Source organism: Rhamphochromis longiceps, linkage group LG5 (genome assembly GCF_057381845.1).
Source record: "Rhamphochromis longiceps isolate RC_006_pf linkage group LG5, R_longiceps_female_GT1.1, whole genome shotgun sequence".
In the NCBI taxonomy this organism is placed as follows: domain Eukaryota; kingdom Metazoa; phylum Chordata; class Actinopteri; order Cichliformes; family Cichlidae; genus Rhamphochromis; species Rhamphochromis longiceps.
The window spans coordinates 25,913,456-25,928,879 of NC_140561.1; the positions used below are offsets into that span (position 1 = coordinate 25,913,456).

The 15,424-nt window shown below is 40.0% G+C and overlaps 4 protein-coding genes across 6 annotated transcripts; 2 read left to right on the plus strand and 2 right to left on the minus strand.

Moving 5' to 3' along the window:
* The first annotated feature begins 513 nt into the window (after window positions 1–513).
* tardbpb (TAR DNA binding protein b) lies at window positions 514–5,159 on the plus strand. 3 transcript variants are annotated; one of them, XR_014911757.1, is made up of 6 exons: window positions 514–1,282; window positions 1,843–2,006; window positions 2,106–2,255; window positions 2,358–2,528; window positions 2,621–3,685; window positions 4,346–5,159. XR_014911757.1 is itself a non-coding variant. In XM_085406905.1 (5 exons), exons 1-5 carry the CDS (start codon window positions 1,042–1,044, stop codon window positions 3,110–3,112), a joined length of 1,218 nt encoding a protein of 405 aa, XP_085263031.1. In that variant the 5' UTR covers window positions 514–1,041; the 3' UTR covers window positions 3,113–4,276. The 3 variants fall into 3 exon arrangements, 2 of the variants coding, with proteins under 2 accessions (XP_085263031.1, XP_085263032.1); XM_085406905.1 differs by lacking the exon at window positions 4,346–5,159 and having other exon boundaries at window positions 2,621–4,276; XM_085406906.1 differs by lacking the exon at window positions 4,346–5,159 and having other exon boundaries at window positions 2,106–2,246; window positions 2,621–4,276.
* On the minus strand, window positions 4,727–9,966 carry cenps (centromere protein S). Its single transcript, XM_085406907.1, has 5 exons — window positions 9,708–9,966; window positions 9,456–9,579; window positions 5,519–5,552; window positions 5,323–5,389; window positions 4,727–5,127 (listed from the first exon to the last, which is right to left on the minus strand). Exons 1-5 carry the CDS (start codon window positions 9,735–9,737, stop codon window positions 5,014–5,016), a joined length of 369 nt encoding a protein of 122 aa, XP_085263033.1. The 5' UTR covers window positions 9,738–9,966; the 3' UTR covers window positions 4,727–5,013.
* A 1,553-nt stretch (window positions 9,967–11,519) lies between these two features.
* rbp7b (retinol binding protein 7b, cellular) lies at window positions 11,520–12,641 on the minus strand. Its single transcript, XM_085406913.1, has 4 exons — window positions 12,483–12,641; window positions 12,099–12,277; window positions 11,820–11,921; window positions 11,520–11,591 (listed from the first exon to the last, which is right to left on the minus strand). The coding sequence occupies exons 1-4, from the start codon at window positions 12,553–12,555 to the stop codon at window positions 11,538–11,540; spliced, it is 408 nt and encodes a 135-aa protein (XP_085263039.1). The 5' UTR covers window positions 12,556–12,641; the 3' UTR covers window positions 11,520–11,537.
* A 111-nt stretch (window positions 12,642–12,752) lies between these two features.
* On the plus strand, window positions 12,753–14,825 carry LOC146670142 (uncharacterized). Its single transcript, XM_085406912.1, has 6 exons — window positions 12,753–13,529; window positions 13,617–13,679; window positions 13,779–13,858; window positions 13,947–14,077; window positions 14,169–14,235; window positions 14,333–14,825. Exons 1-6 carry the CDS (start codon window positions 13,456–13,458, stop codon window positions 14,410–14,412), a joined length of 495 nt encoding a protein of 164 aa, XP_085263038.1. The 5' UTR covers window positions 12,753–13,455; the 3' UTR covers window positions 14,413–14,825.
* Window positions 14,826–15,424: the final 599 nt, after the last annotated feature.

The following is a 15,424-nucleotide window of genomic DNA, read 5'->3' on the forward strand; positions in this document are numbered from 1 at the left end:
ACTGGATTTTTTTAAGTTCACCCCAAACCGACGCAATAATGCATTTTACATTAACATGGGCATGGCAGCTATGCTTTAGACACGCTCCAGTCTTCTGAAATTTGAAAGGCGGGGGCGCATTTACCTACAATTTAAAAATGTAGGTAAATACTTGTGATCCTAACTTATTATCTGTCTGGCTTTCAAAGTTTGTATAGCTCATTCAAACCGCCATCTTCCAATCTCCAGCCAACAAACGGAAGCTGTTGTTGTAAATGACATACACTAGGCCTTATCTACTCCGTTTACGGGGGGGGAAACAAAATTCACAATTAACTGTTAAGTTTAATTGTTTATATTGCATTTAATCAATATAAACCAGTAAAGTAAAACATAAAATATTAGCCTTAGAATGCATTACGTAGGTACTTACTTACAACTGCTACTTACTTTTACCGACACAGACAGGACACCGGCCCCCGCCTGCCTGGGTGAAATGAAACCTTCCAGTTTAGTGACGTAGTTCCTTCTTCGCTTAGATAATGCCATTTTGCTCGCCTTACATGGCGCTGTTATTTTTCGCCTCGTGGAAAAATACTCGTCTGAGCTTTCCTTACTTTGCATGTTGGACGAGACAAGCGCTTTATTTAAGTTGCACCACTCCTCTGGGCCGAGCAAACTATTTTTAGGAAAACGTTACATCTTTTTGTTTAGCTGACGGAATTTGCGCAGTTTTCTTTTCAACAGGCACGTTAGAGCGGTCGTCGTCCGGTGTTGACGGCACAGATCCCCGTCCCAGCAAACAAAGGAGCAGTAATATCGTTGCCCGCTTTTTAGCGCAATCTAAAAGTAGCATTATTGATTAAATCATTTGGATGTAAACTAGCCCCGATGCCGTTTTGTATTTGAGAAGTCTTTGTCTCAAGTATAATAAACAGTTTAGCCTGACTCATTCAGTCCTGTTAGCGTCATCGGCTAAGGTTAGCCGATTCTGTGGACAATTAGCGAGCTAACCGCTAGCATTGTTTTGCTTCTGCGAGTAAGTTTTATTTTTGCGGGGAAATGGCTGAGGTGTACATTCGAGTGGCGGAGGAAGAAAATGAGGAGCCCATGGAGATTCCCTCCGAAGACGACGGCACTGTTCTTCTTTCCACCGTGGCGGCTCAGTTTCCTGGGGCTTGCGGCCTGCGGTTCAGGAGCCCCGTGTCTCAGTGCATGAGAGGAGTGCGACTCGTGGAAGGGGTCCTGCACGCGCCAGAAAATGGATGGGGGAATGTCGTGTACGTGGTGAACTATCCAAAAGGTAAGGATTGGTGTTTTTCCTTGTTCTTATTTAAACCTAGAGACTTTATCCGAACAGGTGGGCAGATGTTATTTATAATTCATGAAGTAGCTTCAGGTTACTGAAAATAGATAAGTGACGTGACAAGTGACTTGGTCACGCCCACCAGAGTTCGGGCACTAAATCCATTCATTAAAAAGAGCACCAAAGGATTGATTTTGTTCCTTAAAGTCCTTCTGCCAAACCAAGTACCTATATTGCTGGACTTTGTTTTGAAGGGCATGATTATTTTAACCTTACCATTTGGTGGTGTTTTTGTTTCGCCCGATTCCATTAAGGAACTTTTTAATTAAGATTTAATTAAGAGCTGACTGGGTTTTCACCAAAGGAATATCACCAGAACTGATTTTAAATTATTATTGTTCAAGTGGTGTGCAATTTGTTTTATTAAATGTCAAGGGAAAGAGGGAAATGCATAAACTACTAACTATATAAGAATTTTATATTTTGCATTTTGGTTGTATAGCTTTTAAAATATTAACACCCCCCCCCCCCCCCCCCCCCCCCATCTTTCCATTTAGACAATAAAAGAAAAATGGATGAAATCGATGCCTCTTCTGCCGTGAAAATGAAGAGGGGAGATATGAAAACATCGGACCTGATTGTATTGGGTCTTCCTTGGAAAACGACCGAACAGGACCTTAAAGACTACTTTAGCACATTTGGTGAAGTCATCATGGTTCAGGTATTACTTGGATAGTAAAACATTTGCGTTGATTTGCAATTTTTTATTTGTTTTATTTTATTATTTTTGCTGGTGTTTTATTTTTTTCTTCTTTCATAGGTGAAACGGGATGCCAAGACCGGAAACTCTAAAGGATTTGGCTTTGTGAGGTTCACAGAGTATGAAGCTCAGGAAAAGGTGATCTCTCAGCGCCATATGATCGATGGGAGGTGGTGCGACTGCAAGCTCCCTAACTCGAAGGTGAATATGGTAATGCCCATGCATATACCCACACACTATGGGAATCAAAACTAAGCCAATACTGTGGTTAACAATCTGTAATGCTAATGCACCCTCCTTTCCTCTTTACAGCAAGGTCCTGATGAGCCACTAAGAAGCCGCAAAGTGTTTGTAGGCCGTTGCACGGAAGACATGACCACAGATGATCTACGACAGTTCTTTATGCAGTATGGAGAAGTCACAGATGTGTTCATTCCCAAGCCATTCCGTGCTTTTGCCTTTGTTACATTTGCAGATGATCAGGTAACGTATGAAATATGTAGACGGTATTTCTTTCCTCCTTTGTTGGTGTTGCTTGCGTCCACATAATCAAATTTTTTTTTCTCCTTTCACAGGTTGCCCAGTCTCTCTGTGGAGAAGACCTTATTATCAAAGGAGTCAGTGTTCACATCTCAAATGCTGAGCCCAAACATGGCAATAGGCAGTTTGATCGCACAGCACGATTCGGAAATGGTTTTGGGGCTCAAGCATTTGGTAGCAGCCGTAGTGGGTTAGGGAGCAGCACTAACAGTAGTCTGGCTAATTTTGGTTCCTTCAGCTTGAACCCTGCCATGATGGCTGCTGCACAGGCTGCTCTGCAGAGTAGTTGGGGTATGATGGGTATGCTGGCTAGCCAGCAGCAGACATCCACCTCAGGCAGCACCTCCAGTGGAACGAGCTCTAGTAGAGACCAGAGTCAGTCTTTCAGTACAGGCAACAGTAACTACGGCACCAGCTCAGCCAGTCTTGGCTGGGGAACAGGGTCAAACTCTACAACCAGTGGTAGTGGGTTTAGCTCAGGTTTTGGGTCCAGCATGGAGTCAAAGTCATCTGGGTGGGGTATGTAAGTTAAGTGTTTGTATGGTAAGTACTGCGAGAAAGACGAGTCATTTCGAAATTTATTTCTGGTGTTGATGCGTATCTGAAAACTTAACACTTTTGCGTGAAGATGTTTTGTACATTTGGAAAAAAATGCTAAAGATTTAATTTAGGAAGTGTTGAAGTGAATTGTTTACCAGGATGTCTGAGAAAAGTGCTATTTTTGATGTCTCATTTGTTTGTATCCATTTCAACTGGATTCTCTAATGCATGTATTGTGAAATGTGATAACCATCTTTGAAAATGCATGAATGTTCGTGGTTCACCATTATCCGGCATTGTCATCGACCTAAAAGGCAATCTTGCATTGGGAAGAATCTGGTTGAAACATAAATGTTTTAAGTGCAACTTTATTTGCAGTCAAGTTCTATGGAAAAGCCTTCATTGAAATCTCTTCTGCAGTTCACCTCTCTTCCATTTCCCTGCGAGGAAGCTCCTCTTTGGCAGCATTCTTGGGGTGATATCGGTATCATTCTCCCTCTTCCCACCTGTAAATGCTATGCCATCAAAGAACGGCTTCACTCCGCATGTTCTAAGAGACGGTGGGTGTTTTCACTTTTATCCACTTTTACATGGAAAGAACAGCGCAACTGACATTTTAAGAACTGATGAGTGCGATTGAGGATGGCTTGTGGCGAAGAGTGAAGCGATGAGTGAGCGAACGGAGAGAGACGCGTGAAACGGACTGGTTGTGCAGTGAAAGAGCCCAAGTTGACTGCTTTCTGAGTGTGTGAGTGGAAGCTGCAGATGCTACGAGCGCCTCCCCTAACATGGACATTGTTTAATTAGTACTTCAAGATTTTTTTTTTTTTAATCTTTGCAAGTTTTTCCTTATTCTTAAGTATGTCTGTCAAGTGCAGAAATATCGAAATGTAGTGGAATGTTGTGATGAATATTTGTATTGCTTATATTATCTGATTTGAATGCCGTATGGTGTGTGCTTCCATGTTAATGAACTGATCTGTAAGTGTGTACTTGATGTGGATGACACCTGCTGAAGACACTGGGGGACGCGAGTGATGGTGTGCGAACGTGGAGTGGTGTGTCCAATGGTTCCCAGTAGATTTTGTTTGTGAGGTGTTTATAAACATGTCAAATGAAGGGAGTTCTCTAATAAAGTTCATTTGAATAGATGCTTAGTTGATATTACTTGAGTCAAGTTTGTCAAATCAAAAACCATCTAATTCGATTCACACATCTAGGGACTTTGGGCTCTGCTGGTCGAGGTCTCCGTTTGAACCCTGACTGAAGTCTGTTCTGAAGGAAGAAGATGGAAGTTCCAACACTTTCAGTGTGTGGCCTTCTCAGACATGGGGTAGTACCTGTCTTTTTGCTGCTTTTGATGGCTTGTTCGTGAATGATCCCCTTTTTTTAATTATCCACACTTATGAGGTACTGGGAAGGTAAAACAGTCCAGCTCAGCAATGTGGCTTTGCTTTCCTTCAGCAATATTCTCTCTCTCCCGAATTGGCTATTATACTAGAGCTAATGTCAGGTTTCTGTGCCTTGGAATTGGGGATTTGTTTTAAGAGTCTCACTGAAAAACATGAAGGGAACAGTTTCTGTAGGGTCCCTTTGGCGAATGCTTTAAAAATCAAGTTTAATGTTTCATTCATACATGGTAACAAATCAGGTCAAAATTGTTACATGCACTAAAATTCAACATCACATTAGCAGATCCTGGGATGGAACTTTTCACTTATTTGCTCCAAATCTTTGCTACATAACTGTTTTGACAGGCACATGTCCCATGAAAGAACTAGGACTTTTGTTGGCTCTTGGCTTTATCAGATACATGTAAGTCAGTCTTCATGTTTATTTGATTGATTGGGCTCAAGTCAGATACCGCAGGCTTGCCTGTGTCCTGTCCTTATTCTCTGCTTTCCTCCTCAGTTTCTGTGTTCTTTCTCTTTGCAGTAGTCTTCTTTTTTAAACTCATGTGCTCCTGGGTCAGTTCGTCACTTTTATTTTGTATGTGGATGGACTGAAATAAATAAAGACAAATTAAACATTAAATTTGCTGTCTGCTGTAGATTATATACGCAATACACAGGTTCAGTAAACAATTATTTGAAATTATTTTAGTGGTTAACATTGGCATGACTACATGTTTGTTGTACTGTAAGTTAACTGTACAGAAATCATGTCACTGAATGTGTTGTTTCTTTGAATAACTCACCAAAGCAGTACTGCGGCGGGCTACAAGTTTCACATCATCTACAGACACTGTGCTTCTTTTAGCATGCCTGAAATGAAATTTGGGATTGGAAGCCACGTGGACATATTTGAATAGCTGCAGTTTGAGTAACAAAGTATTTTTGGTAAAGTTGTTAATATGGTGCTGGGACAAAAAAAAAAATAAAATAAATGCTTACCTTGCAAAAGCCTCCAGGTCTTTGGCAAATATATCTGTTAAAAACAAAGAGTGAAATGTTGATTTCAGTCTGTTGCAAAACTGCATTAATGTTGACTGTTGTGGATCCTTGGTCCACTTGAGTTAGAATCATTTCAGATTATAACTCCATTCATTTCCATAGATATTGCTCAAAAGTTAAATAAAAATAAGGGAACGTGAGCACAGTATAACAAGGCATATTGCAGTTTTCATGTAAATGGACCCTTTAGAAGCCATATCACCTTCTTTGATGCAAATGAAAGGGAGAACAGGTTCACTAGAGGTGAAACAAGATGCCCCCAAAAAGGAAATGGTTTTGCAGGTTGTGGCTTTCTTCTTATCCTTATCTGACTGATACATATACGTGCTTCTCGTGATGCCTGTCTACAGCTCTGTCCAGCCCTCCTCCTCTAATAGCCCATCTCCTGGTTTCTCCTCCACACTATGCTTGGAAACAAAACAAATCTTGTGACAGACCATATGGATGTGCTAACCTGGACTGCCTGTGCAACCTAAAAAGGCTGCAGGTGCTGTTTCATGTTCCAGTAATGACAAGGACATCAACGAAAAGCAAAACTATATGTTAAAAATAAATAAACAGAAGAGAAAGAGTGAGAGCGCTGCCTATGGCCACCACCTGTATTGCATTTTTACCTTGATAAACCTAACACACCACAACAAAAGACTACTGTACATGGACCAAACTTGACTCCATTATTGTTTTGACACAATTTTTGAATTCAGTGACAACTCATAATTAAGTAACTGCACTTTATTCCAGGAATGGGGTTTAGGGTAAGCTTAGGAAAAGTGTGTTTCCTGTTCTCTTTCTGAACTCAAGAAACCCAGAGTTTACCTCTGTCTCTTTTCCTTTTTGATGAAATCTAAGGAGTTCTGTAATGTCATTTCATTTCTACAATCCACACCAAAGAGCATATTAGCACACTGAGTTGCAAAAAGTTATATCAGGAAAAAAAGCTGGAATTGTATCCCCATATTTAGACTAAATTTTACATGCTTGCAAATTGTTGATTTAATCTGAGCCTGGAAGGAAAACTATACAGTCTTGATAATGCAAAATAATTTTACATGTGACTGGTCAAATCATATGATATATATATCATATATGTTGAAATATGCTCATTAAAAACGAAGAGTGAAAACAACTACTTGAGTGTAACTGAATTACAAAAAAGAAGCAGCTAAAAACTGAATTTCACAATAATTTCATATGGAAAGGTATATTAAGTTTTCTAAACAATAACTGTATTATGGGTTTAAAAATGCAAAACTGTACATTATGAATCTGCATGATATTTTATATATCCGTTATTGAAAAATGTGTTCCAACACAGTGAGATAGAGCTGCTGTTAGGCAGGGTATGTAAATACCGCCACACTTTGTACTGATGTGCCAGTAAATTTTCATATTTTATAACATATACCATCAGAGGATAAACAATGTTAAAAAAAACACACACACACACACACACACACACACACACACACACACACACACACACACACACACACACACACACACACACACACACACACACACTTCATTATGTACACCATGCTATAGTCCTGTGTTGGACCCCCCTTTTGCTTTCAGGACTGTCTTATTTCTTCATAGCATAGATTTAATAATGTGCTGGAAACACAGAGATTTTGGTCCATATTGACATGTTAGCATGATATAGTTGCTGCAGATTTGTCACCTGCACATCATGATGTGATTGTCTTTTTCCACCACATCCCAAAGGTACTGTTGGATTGAGATCTGGTGACTGTGCAGGCTATTTGAGTACAGTGAACTCATTGTCATGTTCAAGAAACCATTTTGAGATGATCTGAGTTTCGTCACATGATGTGTGATTCCTTTGGAAACCAGAATAATGCACTATGTCATACAATGGATATACTATTGGCATAAAAGAGAGGACATGGATATGCAACAATACTAACAGTACTAAGTACTACAATCAGTACTAACAGACTGACAGTTCATTCATTCATTTTCTACTGCTTATCCAGGGCCAGGCAGCAAAAGCAGCAACCTAAGCTGAGAAGCCCAGACCTCCCTCTACCTCAGCTAACCAACTGAACCATTGATACAAGACAGGATAGATCCATGCTTTCATGTTGTTTATGCAAAATCCTGGTCCTGCCATCTGTTCCAGCACAAATTGAGAATAAGCAGACTAGGCAACATTTTTCAAATGTTGTAATGTACAATTTTAGTGACTCCATGTGAAATGTAGCTTAAGTTTTCTATTCTTAGCTAGGGATGGGTACCGGTATCCAGTGCCATTATGGCACCAGTTCTGACATAAACGGTAGTACCCAGACCGAAAAGCAGCGCACATTTCAGTGCTTTATTTCTGTGCTTTTTTTTTTTCTTGAGATGTCATACACTTTGGATTCTAGCCAATCATTTTACCTTTCCAAGGATAGTAGGCAGGCCCAGGTATGTACGTTCTTTTAGAGCAGAGCTGCAGATTAAAAATGCCCAAGGCAAAGCAGTTAAAAGTCTGGCTGTACTTCACAGCAAAAGATGCAAACTCAGCAGCCTGCAACAAGTGCTTTAAGCTGATACTGTGCAAAGGAGGTAAAACCTTGAACCTGATGAAACACCTGGCGACACATAGCGTTTTTTTTTTTTTAAAAGCCGAGAAATGCACCGTATTTGATAGCTTGCTGCAAGACCTCACACCGTGCACATCTACTGCGGGAGTGGTGCCTGTTATCGGACCTGGAGTTAGCAACATCCCCCAAAAACCGAAGAGGAGAGTCGTGGCCCCTAGCCCTGCCAGTGTAGCAGAAATGATGACGGATGATGATAGCAGCAGCAGCCGTTCTTCTCTGGGCGAGTAGCTTAATGTTGCTCGTGTGTAATACGTTGAGTAGGCTAACCACGTTATTACATTAATGCATGTAAGGTGAACTAGCAAACACCGTTGTAGTTACATGCGGCTGTCTTCTTGTTTGACAGAGTGATACCATATATGCCCTATAGCTGCAGAAAAGACAAACATTGTTATCTTTTTACAAAAACAAAAACAAACAAAAAAAAACCAAAAACAGCTAAACATGAGAGGTTTTAGGACAAAGTTTGTGTTTTCCATTGTTTAAGCACCGGTTCCAACCAAAGGAGGTATGTTGTATCAACAGAAAAGGCTAACTTGGTTATCATTTTGCAGAAAAAAAGAGACTTCTAAAAATAAAAACGTAAGAGGTTTTTGGACAAAGTTTGTGTTCTCCATTCTTTAATCAAAGGAGCTTGCAAAGAAAAGCGTCTGGACTTCTTTAAGTTACTTGCAGACATTTCACCTCTCATCTGAGAAGCTTCTTCAGTTCTTAGGTCAAATGGTGGGGAGTCCCAGATTAAGTCAGTCCCAGGTGGGGAGTCTCCATTCTTTAAGCACCAGTTAGAGCACGGTTTAAGCACCGGCTCCATTTCAAAAGTACCGGTTTGGCCCCGGTATCGGATAAAACCTAAACGATACCCATCTCTATTCTTAGCTGACAAGAGCGAAAGCTGGTGTGGTATTCTACTGCTGTAGCCCATCTACTTTGATATACTGTGCTGATGCGCTTCTGTATGTTAGTTGAAATGAGGGGGTATTGTGTTATTGTTGCCTTCCTATCACCTCAAAGCGATCTGGCCAACAAAGCATATTCACTCAGGGAAATGGGCTTCCTGTATATTTTCTCTTCTTCAGACCATTCTCTATAAACGCTTGAGATGGCTGTGTGCGGAGAAAAAAAATCACAGTAGTTTCTGAAACACTCGGAAAACTAACCACATCACGTTTGAAGTCACTTAACCCCTGCAATCTGATTGGCTGATTAGAAATCAGGTATACCTAATAAAGTGGTCAGTGAAAGAATATCCTCATTAGTTGAACACCTACCACACTGTCTGAATGTCGTCTCGGCTATTGCCGCTATAGCTTGTCGGCTGAACGGTCTCCGGTGGTCTTCACCGATCTTCTGGCAGAGACGACCCACTGTATAATGAACTGCAGCTTTTAACCTCTAAAACCCCAAAACACATCACGTTAAAACACATCATAACGGTCCTGTGTAGTAGCTTTCGCAACGTCCCTTTGTGTTAGCTAATATTAGCCAAACAGGCAATCAGTGAAGAGAACTGAAACACTTACCTGGTGAGTTTCCTCTGTATCCACTGACATTTTCAAGCAGAACTGTTGACAAACCAAACCGAAGATTTCCCAGACAACCACAACAAAAAGGAAAGTCACAAACTGAAGATTAACTACTGCTGAAAACACGATATGTAACCTGTAAACTGATTTTTAAGCTATTTGTTCAGAGATAACTGTCTGATAGCTACAAAATTAAACTCGCGGCATAAATGCGTCAACAAACCAACGAGTCCGCCGCTTCTTCTTCAGTGTTTTGCTTCAATTGGTATCCACAGTTTCCGCTTACTGCCCCCTCCTGGTGTTATTAGTCTTTTACATTTCAGTTCACTTCCAACCAGTGTGCTTTGACTGTGGAAAAAATGACGTCCCCATTGTTTGACTTCCCTAAAGTGAAGCCCAAACGTCTCTATCGCCCCCTGGCGTCTGGCTTCCGTAAAGGCTATTAACCCCACACACTCAATGTTAGCGTATGGGCCAGGGGGGTTAAGTAAAACACTCAAGTCCACCTCAGATATACATATAACAGACACATTCTTCCATGTTAAGTAGTTTGTGTGGTCAATGGGTCACTTCTCCCAAAAGTCTGATTTTAATTAATAACTTCTAAAATTGTAAAACTGTGGTCTGACAGGGTTATGATGACAGCTTTGATTGATAGCTGTTGTCCCTGAAAATCTTGCTTATCTCAGTTCAGGAACTAAAGCTGTTAAGTTTACTTAAACATGGGTTAGATGCTTTATTTAATGTTTGTAGAAGATAACAGCAATGATCAATGAAAACATCTTCAAAATGAACCAGCCAACAATTATAAGTAACCCTGGACGATCTTTTTCTGCTCATGACCTCATGAGATTTTGTGATGCATTAAAAGAATGAAAGATAACCCCAACGCTCTTTTTTTTCATGTCACAGAAGGAGGAAAATCAAAAAGGCTTTTCTGGAGCACTGATGGTGCTCTCTGTGGACAGCACCCTCCAGAAAGAAATCGATCAGCTCTCCACCTCCTCCTGAGTAATCACAGTGCATGATCATGCAGTCAAAGGAAGTACATAGTTTACAAAGTCCAGGGTTTGAATGAGATCTTTCCTCAGCTTGTACTTCAATTGCCAATCAGCTTGAGAAGTCTGACAGTGTGTCATGCTTAATTTCTGCAACTTAGGTCACAGTATTACAGTCATGCTGATCAGTTGGGCAAAACCTCAGAGAGAAATGCTGCATGTGCACACGTTGAAATAGTTTTAAAACGTCTAGTGCTAACATGATGCATGTGTGTCGTCTGTCAGATGGTGCCAACAAGGACACTTCATCAGCGAGCAAGTCTAAACAACATCATGTATTTACTGTACTGGCAGACATGTTTTGGTTCTGTGATACTGGAAGCCGAAGGGCACCGTTGCTAAAAGTTAACACCTCCCCCCCACTTTACTATAAAACAATCATTTCTTTCATACGTCCACTTCTTTCCTTTATCTTTTTATAAAAGTTATTTAACCTCCCTCTACTTTTACTGCTTTTTTTTTTAAAGCAGAGAAATTTAATCTCAACATCTGTTAACACCATGTTTTAGAAAGTGAGAAAGCTTGCCATTTTCATTATGGCAACATGAAATGAATCTGTATGCGGAAAGACTAGCATTTCGTTTGATAAATATCTACAAAGGTAGCTTTAAATTCCTAAGAAAGCTTTAGTATAAAACACTTTAGGATTGTGGAAAGTGTTTTGTGCATCATTCTAAAATATAAAAAGGAAAAGATATAGTTTTTGTTGTGTTATGATGTCAGTTAACGAGACAATAAACACACAATGCACTTCATTTTGAGAGTTTAATCACATAGTCCTTTTATAAATTTGTTTGCAGACTTGATCCCCACAAGTGAGCTCCTGAAAAAAAGAAAAAAAAAAAATTGTAATTGAAGATCAGTTTTAAAAGGGTAATACAAACAACAAACAAACAAAAAACAGCAGGAGTTCAATGAATGGCATCAGTGTTCAGAGGGAGCAGCATTTTCATTTGTATGGTTACAGTTGTACACATGTACAATCACAGGATTGTGAATGTTATAAGTTAAAATATTAACAGGGACACCAGCATAAAGTTCAGAGTCATACCAGATGAAGCTCATCTCCCTCAAGCCAGTGAGCCCACCCTCGGTTTCTCTTTTCTCCTTTTTGGACACACACCAGCTTTTCATTTTCCCAGTTGACCACAGACTGTTAGAGTAACATAAAAAAATAAAATAAATAAAAAATGAACTACACAGTTTCCCCAATACTTAAACATAAATGGAGTTTACACTTTGTAAAGAGGCTGATTTTGTTTTGCACCACTGATCACAAATCTAATAGCGACCTTTAAAACTGGAGGTTACATTTTGGTAACATTTTTACCTTACAGGTGCGGTTGTCCATTCCTTTCGTTACCTCCTCGAACTCCTCTCCGGTCTTGAATGAACACTCGTAGTTTCTTAAACTACTAAGTGTCTGAATTGTGAAGCAATGTCCGTCCTGCTTAATCACTTTCTGAGGCTTCAACATAGAAGCAATCTTGCGCGTTGCAAAATCAACACCTGCATGTCAAAATGAGAGGGATAAGTGACAACACTTTCTACAAAATGTTTACACTCCAAAAAGAGTAAAAACTATAACCTGCCATATATAAGTTTTACGTACACCCAAGTTCAAGAACTCTAAACCAACTAAATATGAGGTTTTCTACTCATCTCATTTTCTGCACGCAGTCTTCCAATTTGCTTTAAAAAGGGTGAAACTTACCAAGTGCAACCATGTAGCCCTCAAAATTGACATTGCTGATCATGTTCCACGTCCCACTGAGGTTGGCAGGCATTTTGGATGTTAGGTGGCCTCTTTGGAAGACGCAACAGCAGAATTTCAAGAGTGGAAGGATGCGAAGTTGTTGGGTGGGCTCTTTTTATTGTGTGTCAAATGTGGGGTAAGGGTGATGCGTTGCTTATGCTCTAGTTAATTTGGGCACATACGCAGGAGGGTGGAGCAAGACTTTTGAAATAATGTGAGGAAACTATCCTGTTCCAAATAGATTAACAGCCTTGCACGACGCAAGGTTTTTTACTTTAATTTTAATATACTCAGTTTTATTCGTACTTTTACGTGGGCTTTGTACTAAAAGAGGACTTGTGCGCAGATGTGATAATAGCGTAAAAAGCTCGAGGTAATTAAATCTGTAAGCATGCACACCTGGAGTCAGTGTTTCTTTATGAATCGTAGTTTGTGTGGAGAGGATCGGCCTCACATCCAGCCCTGTATCCGCCCAGTTTCTACCATACATGGTCGATGCTAACCTCATGAATAGAAAGTTACCGATCACTGTATTTCTCTGTGCCAGTGCAGCCGCCATGAGTCAGTATAATGCAGTAAGCGATTAAACCCAGTAGCCAAGTATCAGAAGTTCAGGCCTGTGCATTCCGGGAGTGGGTGAGGGGGTAAAAGTGATGGCGAAAGGGCGCTGAAGAAATCTCATACAATTTCAGAGTGTTAGCGAGTTTTAACAAAAATAATTTATAAGCGTCTAAAATGTTAAAACCAACTTTAAAAAAAATTTAAGCATAACTTATTGGGGCAAATGTTCTGAGTTCAAGGAGTAAAAAGTGCAGGCTTGGACAGGATGAAATACAATCCTTCCTCTGGTCAACAAGGGCGTTTGGCACTTTAATACAACACGTGCCAGGGACAGTGTTACAGTACATACGCGTCTGGATGTGCAGCATCCATGTTTCTTTACTTGCTGGTCTTCATGGCATTTCACAGCAGCAGATGGATACCAAAGAATCAGAGATTAAGATTGTAAGTACTCTCATACATAAAGATTTCAGAATGACTTTCTGTTTACTATGACCTTAATCTATTTTCCGTTCACTTCCCCCTTCACAGTCAACTACTGAATGTACTGTTCATCACAATTGTTCTGGTTCCTCAGTTCTACGTGATGGGAAGGTAAGTGGGACGCAGGCAATGGCATCATGCCATACAGCCCGCAGGTTACTCATACAAGAAGGAACATGAAGTTAACAATGGTTTCTATTTTGGTTAAAGGCCCAAATCCTCAAGATACTGCAGGCAGCCCCTTCTGAACAACCTGTCAGCCTCAGTTGCTCTGTCCTTGATGGCTTCAGGTAAGTCTCCTCAGCTCAGCAGTCCCAAAGCAGATACTCTCACAGCATTTACACAGGTTTAATAGGAACAGTGATTGTTTTTTTCAAGGTTTTGCAGTGATATTCACACTGACAGACCCAGTTCATCAGAGCTTGTGGGCTGCCTACCATGTGTTTGGTCTACTGTCATGTGGCCAAGGTTTGTGCACTACTATCCTGACTCTGACAGCAGCAGCATGTGTAAGAAAAAAAAAAGCAATATTAGCCAGTTCAACCCCTCAAAAAAACTCCTGCAGCATATCAATGATTTCTATGTACGGTATGTTCACAGGCCAAAACCACCCCTGAGCTGTACTACATGTCCCTTGTCCTAACAGTGGTCTCTGCTATCAGTACAGGTGAAAGACAACTCTCCCTTTCTCTTGCACACTGGATAATTCATTCATTCATAAAATCTTCATTTCGAAGGACTAACACCTGCTTCTGTCCGTTCAGGTTTTTTCATGGTCAGAGGAGGACTGTGGCTAACCAACAGGCACTCTGTGACAGATCCAAGCAGAAACAATGAGTTATAAAACACTCCAGCTGTCCCACAATGATATGTGACACTACACATGTAAAGAATTCATGAGGGCTCCTTGCCACCAGCAGCTTGTAATTTTAAACCAGGAGAAAGAAAAAGGGAAAGTGACTTAATCCAGCTCACATTTTTTAATGCACACTTCAGAAAAGCAGCTGTTGATTTTCTTTTTGCACCGAGGAAATGTATTTCATGTAACAATTTATTACTAAAAAAACTATTTCATACAGTAGATTTGACATGATTACAAGCAATGGTGTGACTGTAAATTCTGAACTGGATTTTTATCTTATTACTGAAGCTACAATAACTGACTTCTCACAATTCAGTTTCCCAGGTGAAATTTTGAAATTAACTGTAAATTCAGTTAATCGTTTGCCTATTAAATAAATTTTTTCTGTATTGTCTTGTTTTTAAATGGCAGGTGCTACTAAATTTGTTAAACACCATATTCACAACAGACTAATATAGCTAAAGAGATGACGGATGTGTTTAGCATGTTTTCTTACTTTGTTCCTAATCTTGAGGCACAAAGACAACACCACTGCTGACACTTAGTGGAATTGAGCTTTTATTTAAAGATGGTCTTCAATAAAGAAACCAAAAATATGATGTAGTGTTAATGTTGTTTTCAATCATTTTGACTCAAAAGCACCTCCAGGTTACATTAATAGAAGAAAAATGTGATCCGAGTATGGGAATGTGATTATCTCTTTAGTAAAACACATATTTTACATCACCTGATTGTGTATGTATGGCAGTACCACTCCACAGAATAAAACATTCATCCAATAAGAGCAGATTATACAGTAAACTGGATATCTTTAAATTCACCTGAGATCAGTTATAATTCACACATACAAACACCTTAATTCATCCGTGTGTTGTAACTGTCTTCCAGCAACACAACAATCGTCTGCGCTGTGTAATTTGCAAAGGAAACTTCATATATTCCTCTAGATTCCCACTTACTTCACACTTAGACTTAAATGATCAAAAATCTTCAT

Bases quoted from the DNA above. Each gene is read 5' to 3' on its own strand.
- tardbpb (XM_085406905.1), top strand. From the start codon at position 1,042: ATGGCTGAGGTGTACATTCGAGTGGCGGAGGAAGAAAATGAGGAGCCC. The intron at 2,256-2,357 runs GTAATGCCCATG...TCCTCTTTACAG, and splicing joins CTAACTCGAAGGTGAATATG to CAAGGTCCTGATGAGCCACT. The intron at 2,529-2,620 runs GTAACGTATGAA...CTCCTTTCACAG, and splicing joins TTACATTTGCAGATGATCAG to GTTGCCCAGTCTCTCTGTGG.
- LOC146670142 (XM_085406912.1), top strand. From the start codon at position 13,456: ATGTTTCTTTACTTGCTGGTCTTCATGGCATTTCACAGCAGCAGATGG. The intron at 13,680-13,778 runs GTAAGTGGGACG...TTTTGGTTAAAG, and splicing joins CAGTTCTACGTGATGGGAAG to GCCCAAATCCTCAAGATACT. The intron at 14,078-14,168 runs GTAAGAAAAAAA...GTATGTTCACAG, and splicing joins CTCTGACAGCAGCAGCATGT to GCCAAAACCACCCCTGAGCT.
- rbp7b (XM_085406913.1), bottom strand. From the start codon at position 12,555: ATGCCTGCCAACCTCAGTGGGACGTGGAACATGATCAGCAATGTCAAT. The intron at 12,278-12,482 runs GTAAGTTTCACC...TTTGACATGCAG, and splicing joins GGGCTACATGGTTGCACTTG to GTGTTGATTTTGCAACGCGC. The intron at 11,922-12,098 runs GTAAAAATGTTA...TTACTCTAACAG, and splicing joins TGGACAACCGCACCTGTAAG to TCTGTGGTCAACTGGGAAAA.
- cenps (XM_085406907.1), bottom strand. From the start codon at position 9,737: ATGTCAGTGGATACAGAGGAAACTCACCAG. The intron at 5,390-5,518 runs GTAAGCATTTAT...ATTTCATTTCAG, and splicing joins GACCTGGAGGCTTTTGCAAG to GCATGCTAAAAGAAGCACAG. The intron at 5,128-5,322 runs GTGAGTTATTCA...TATTTATTTCAG, and splicing joins CCCGCCGCAGTACTGCTTTG to TCCATCCACATACAAAATAA.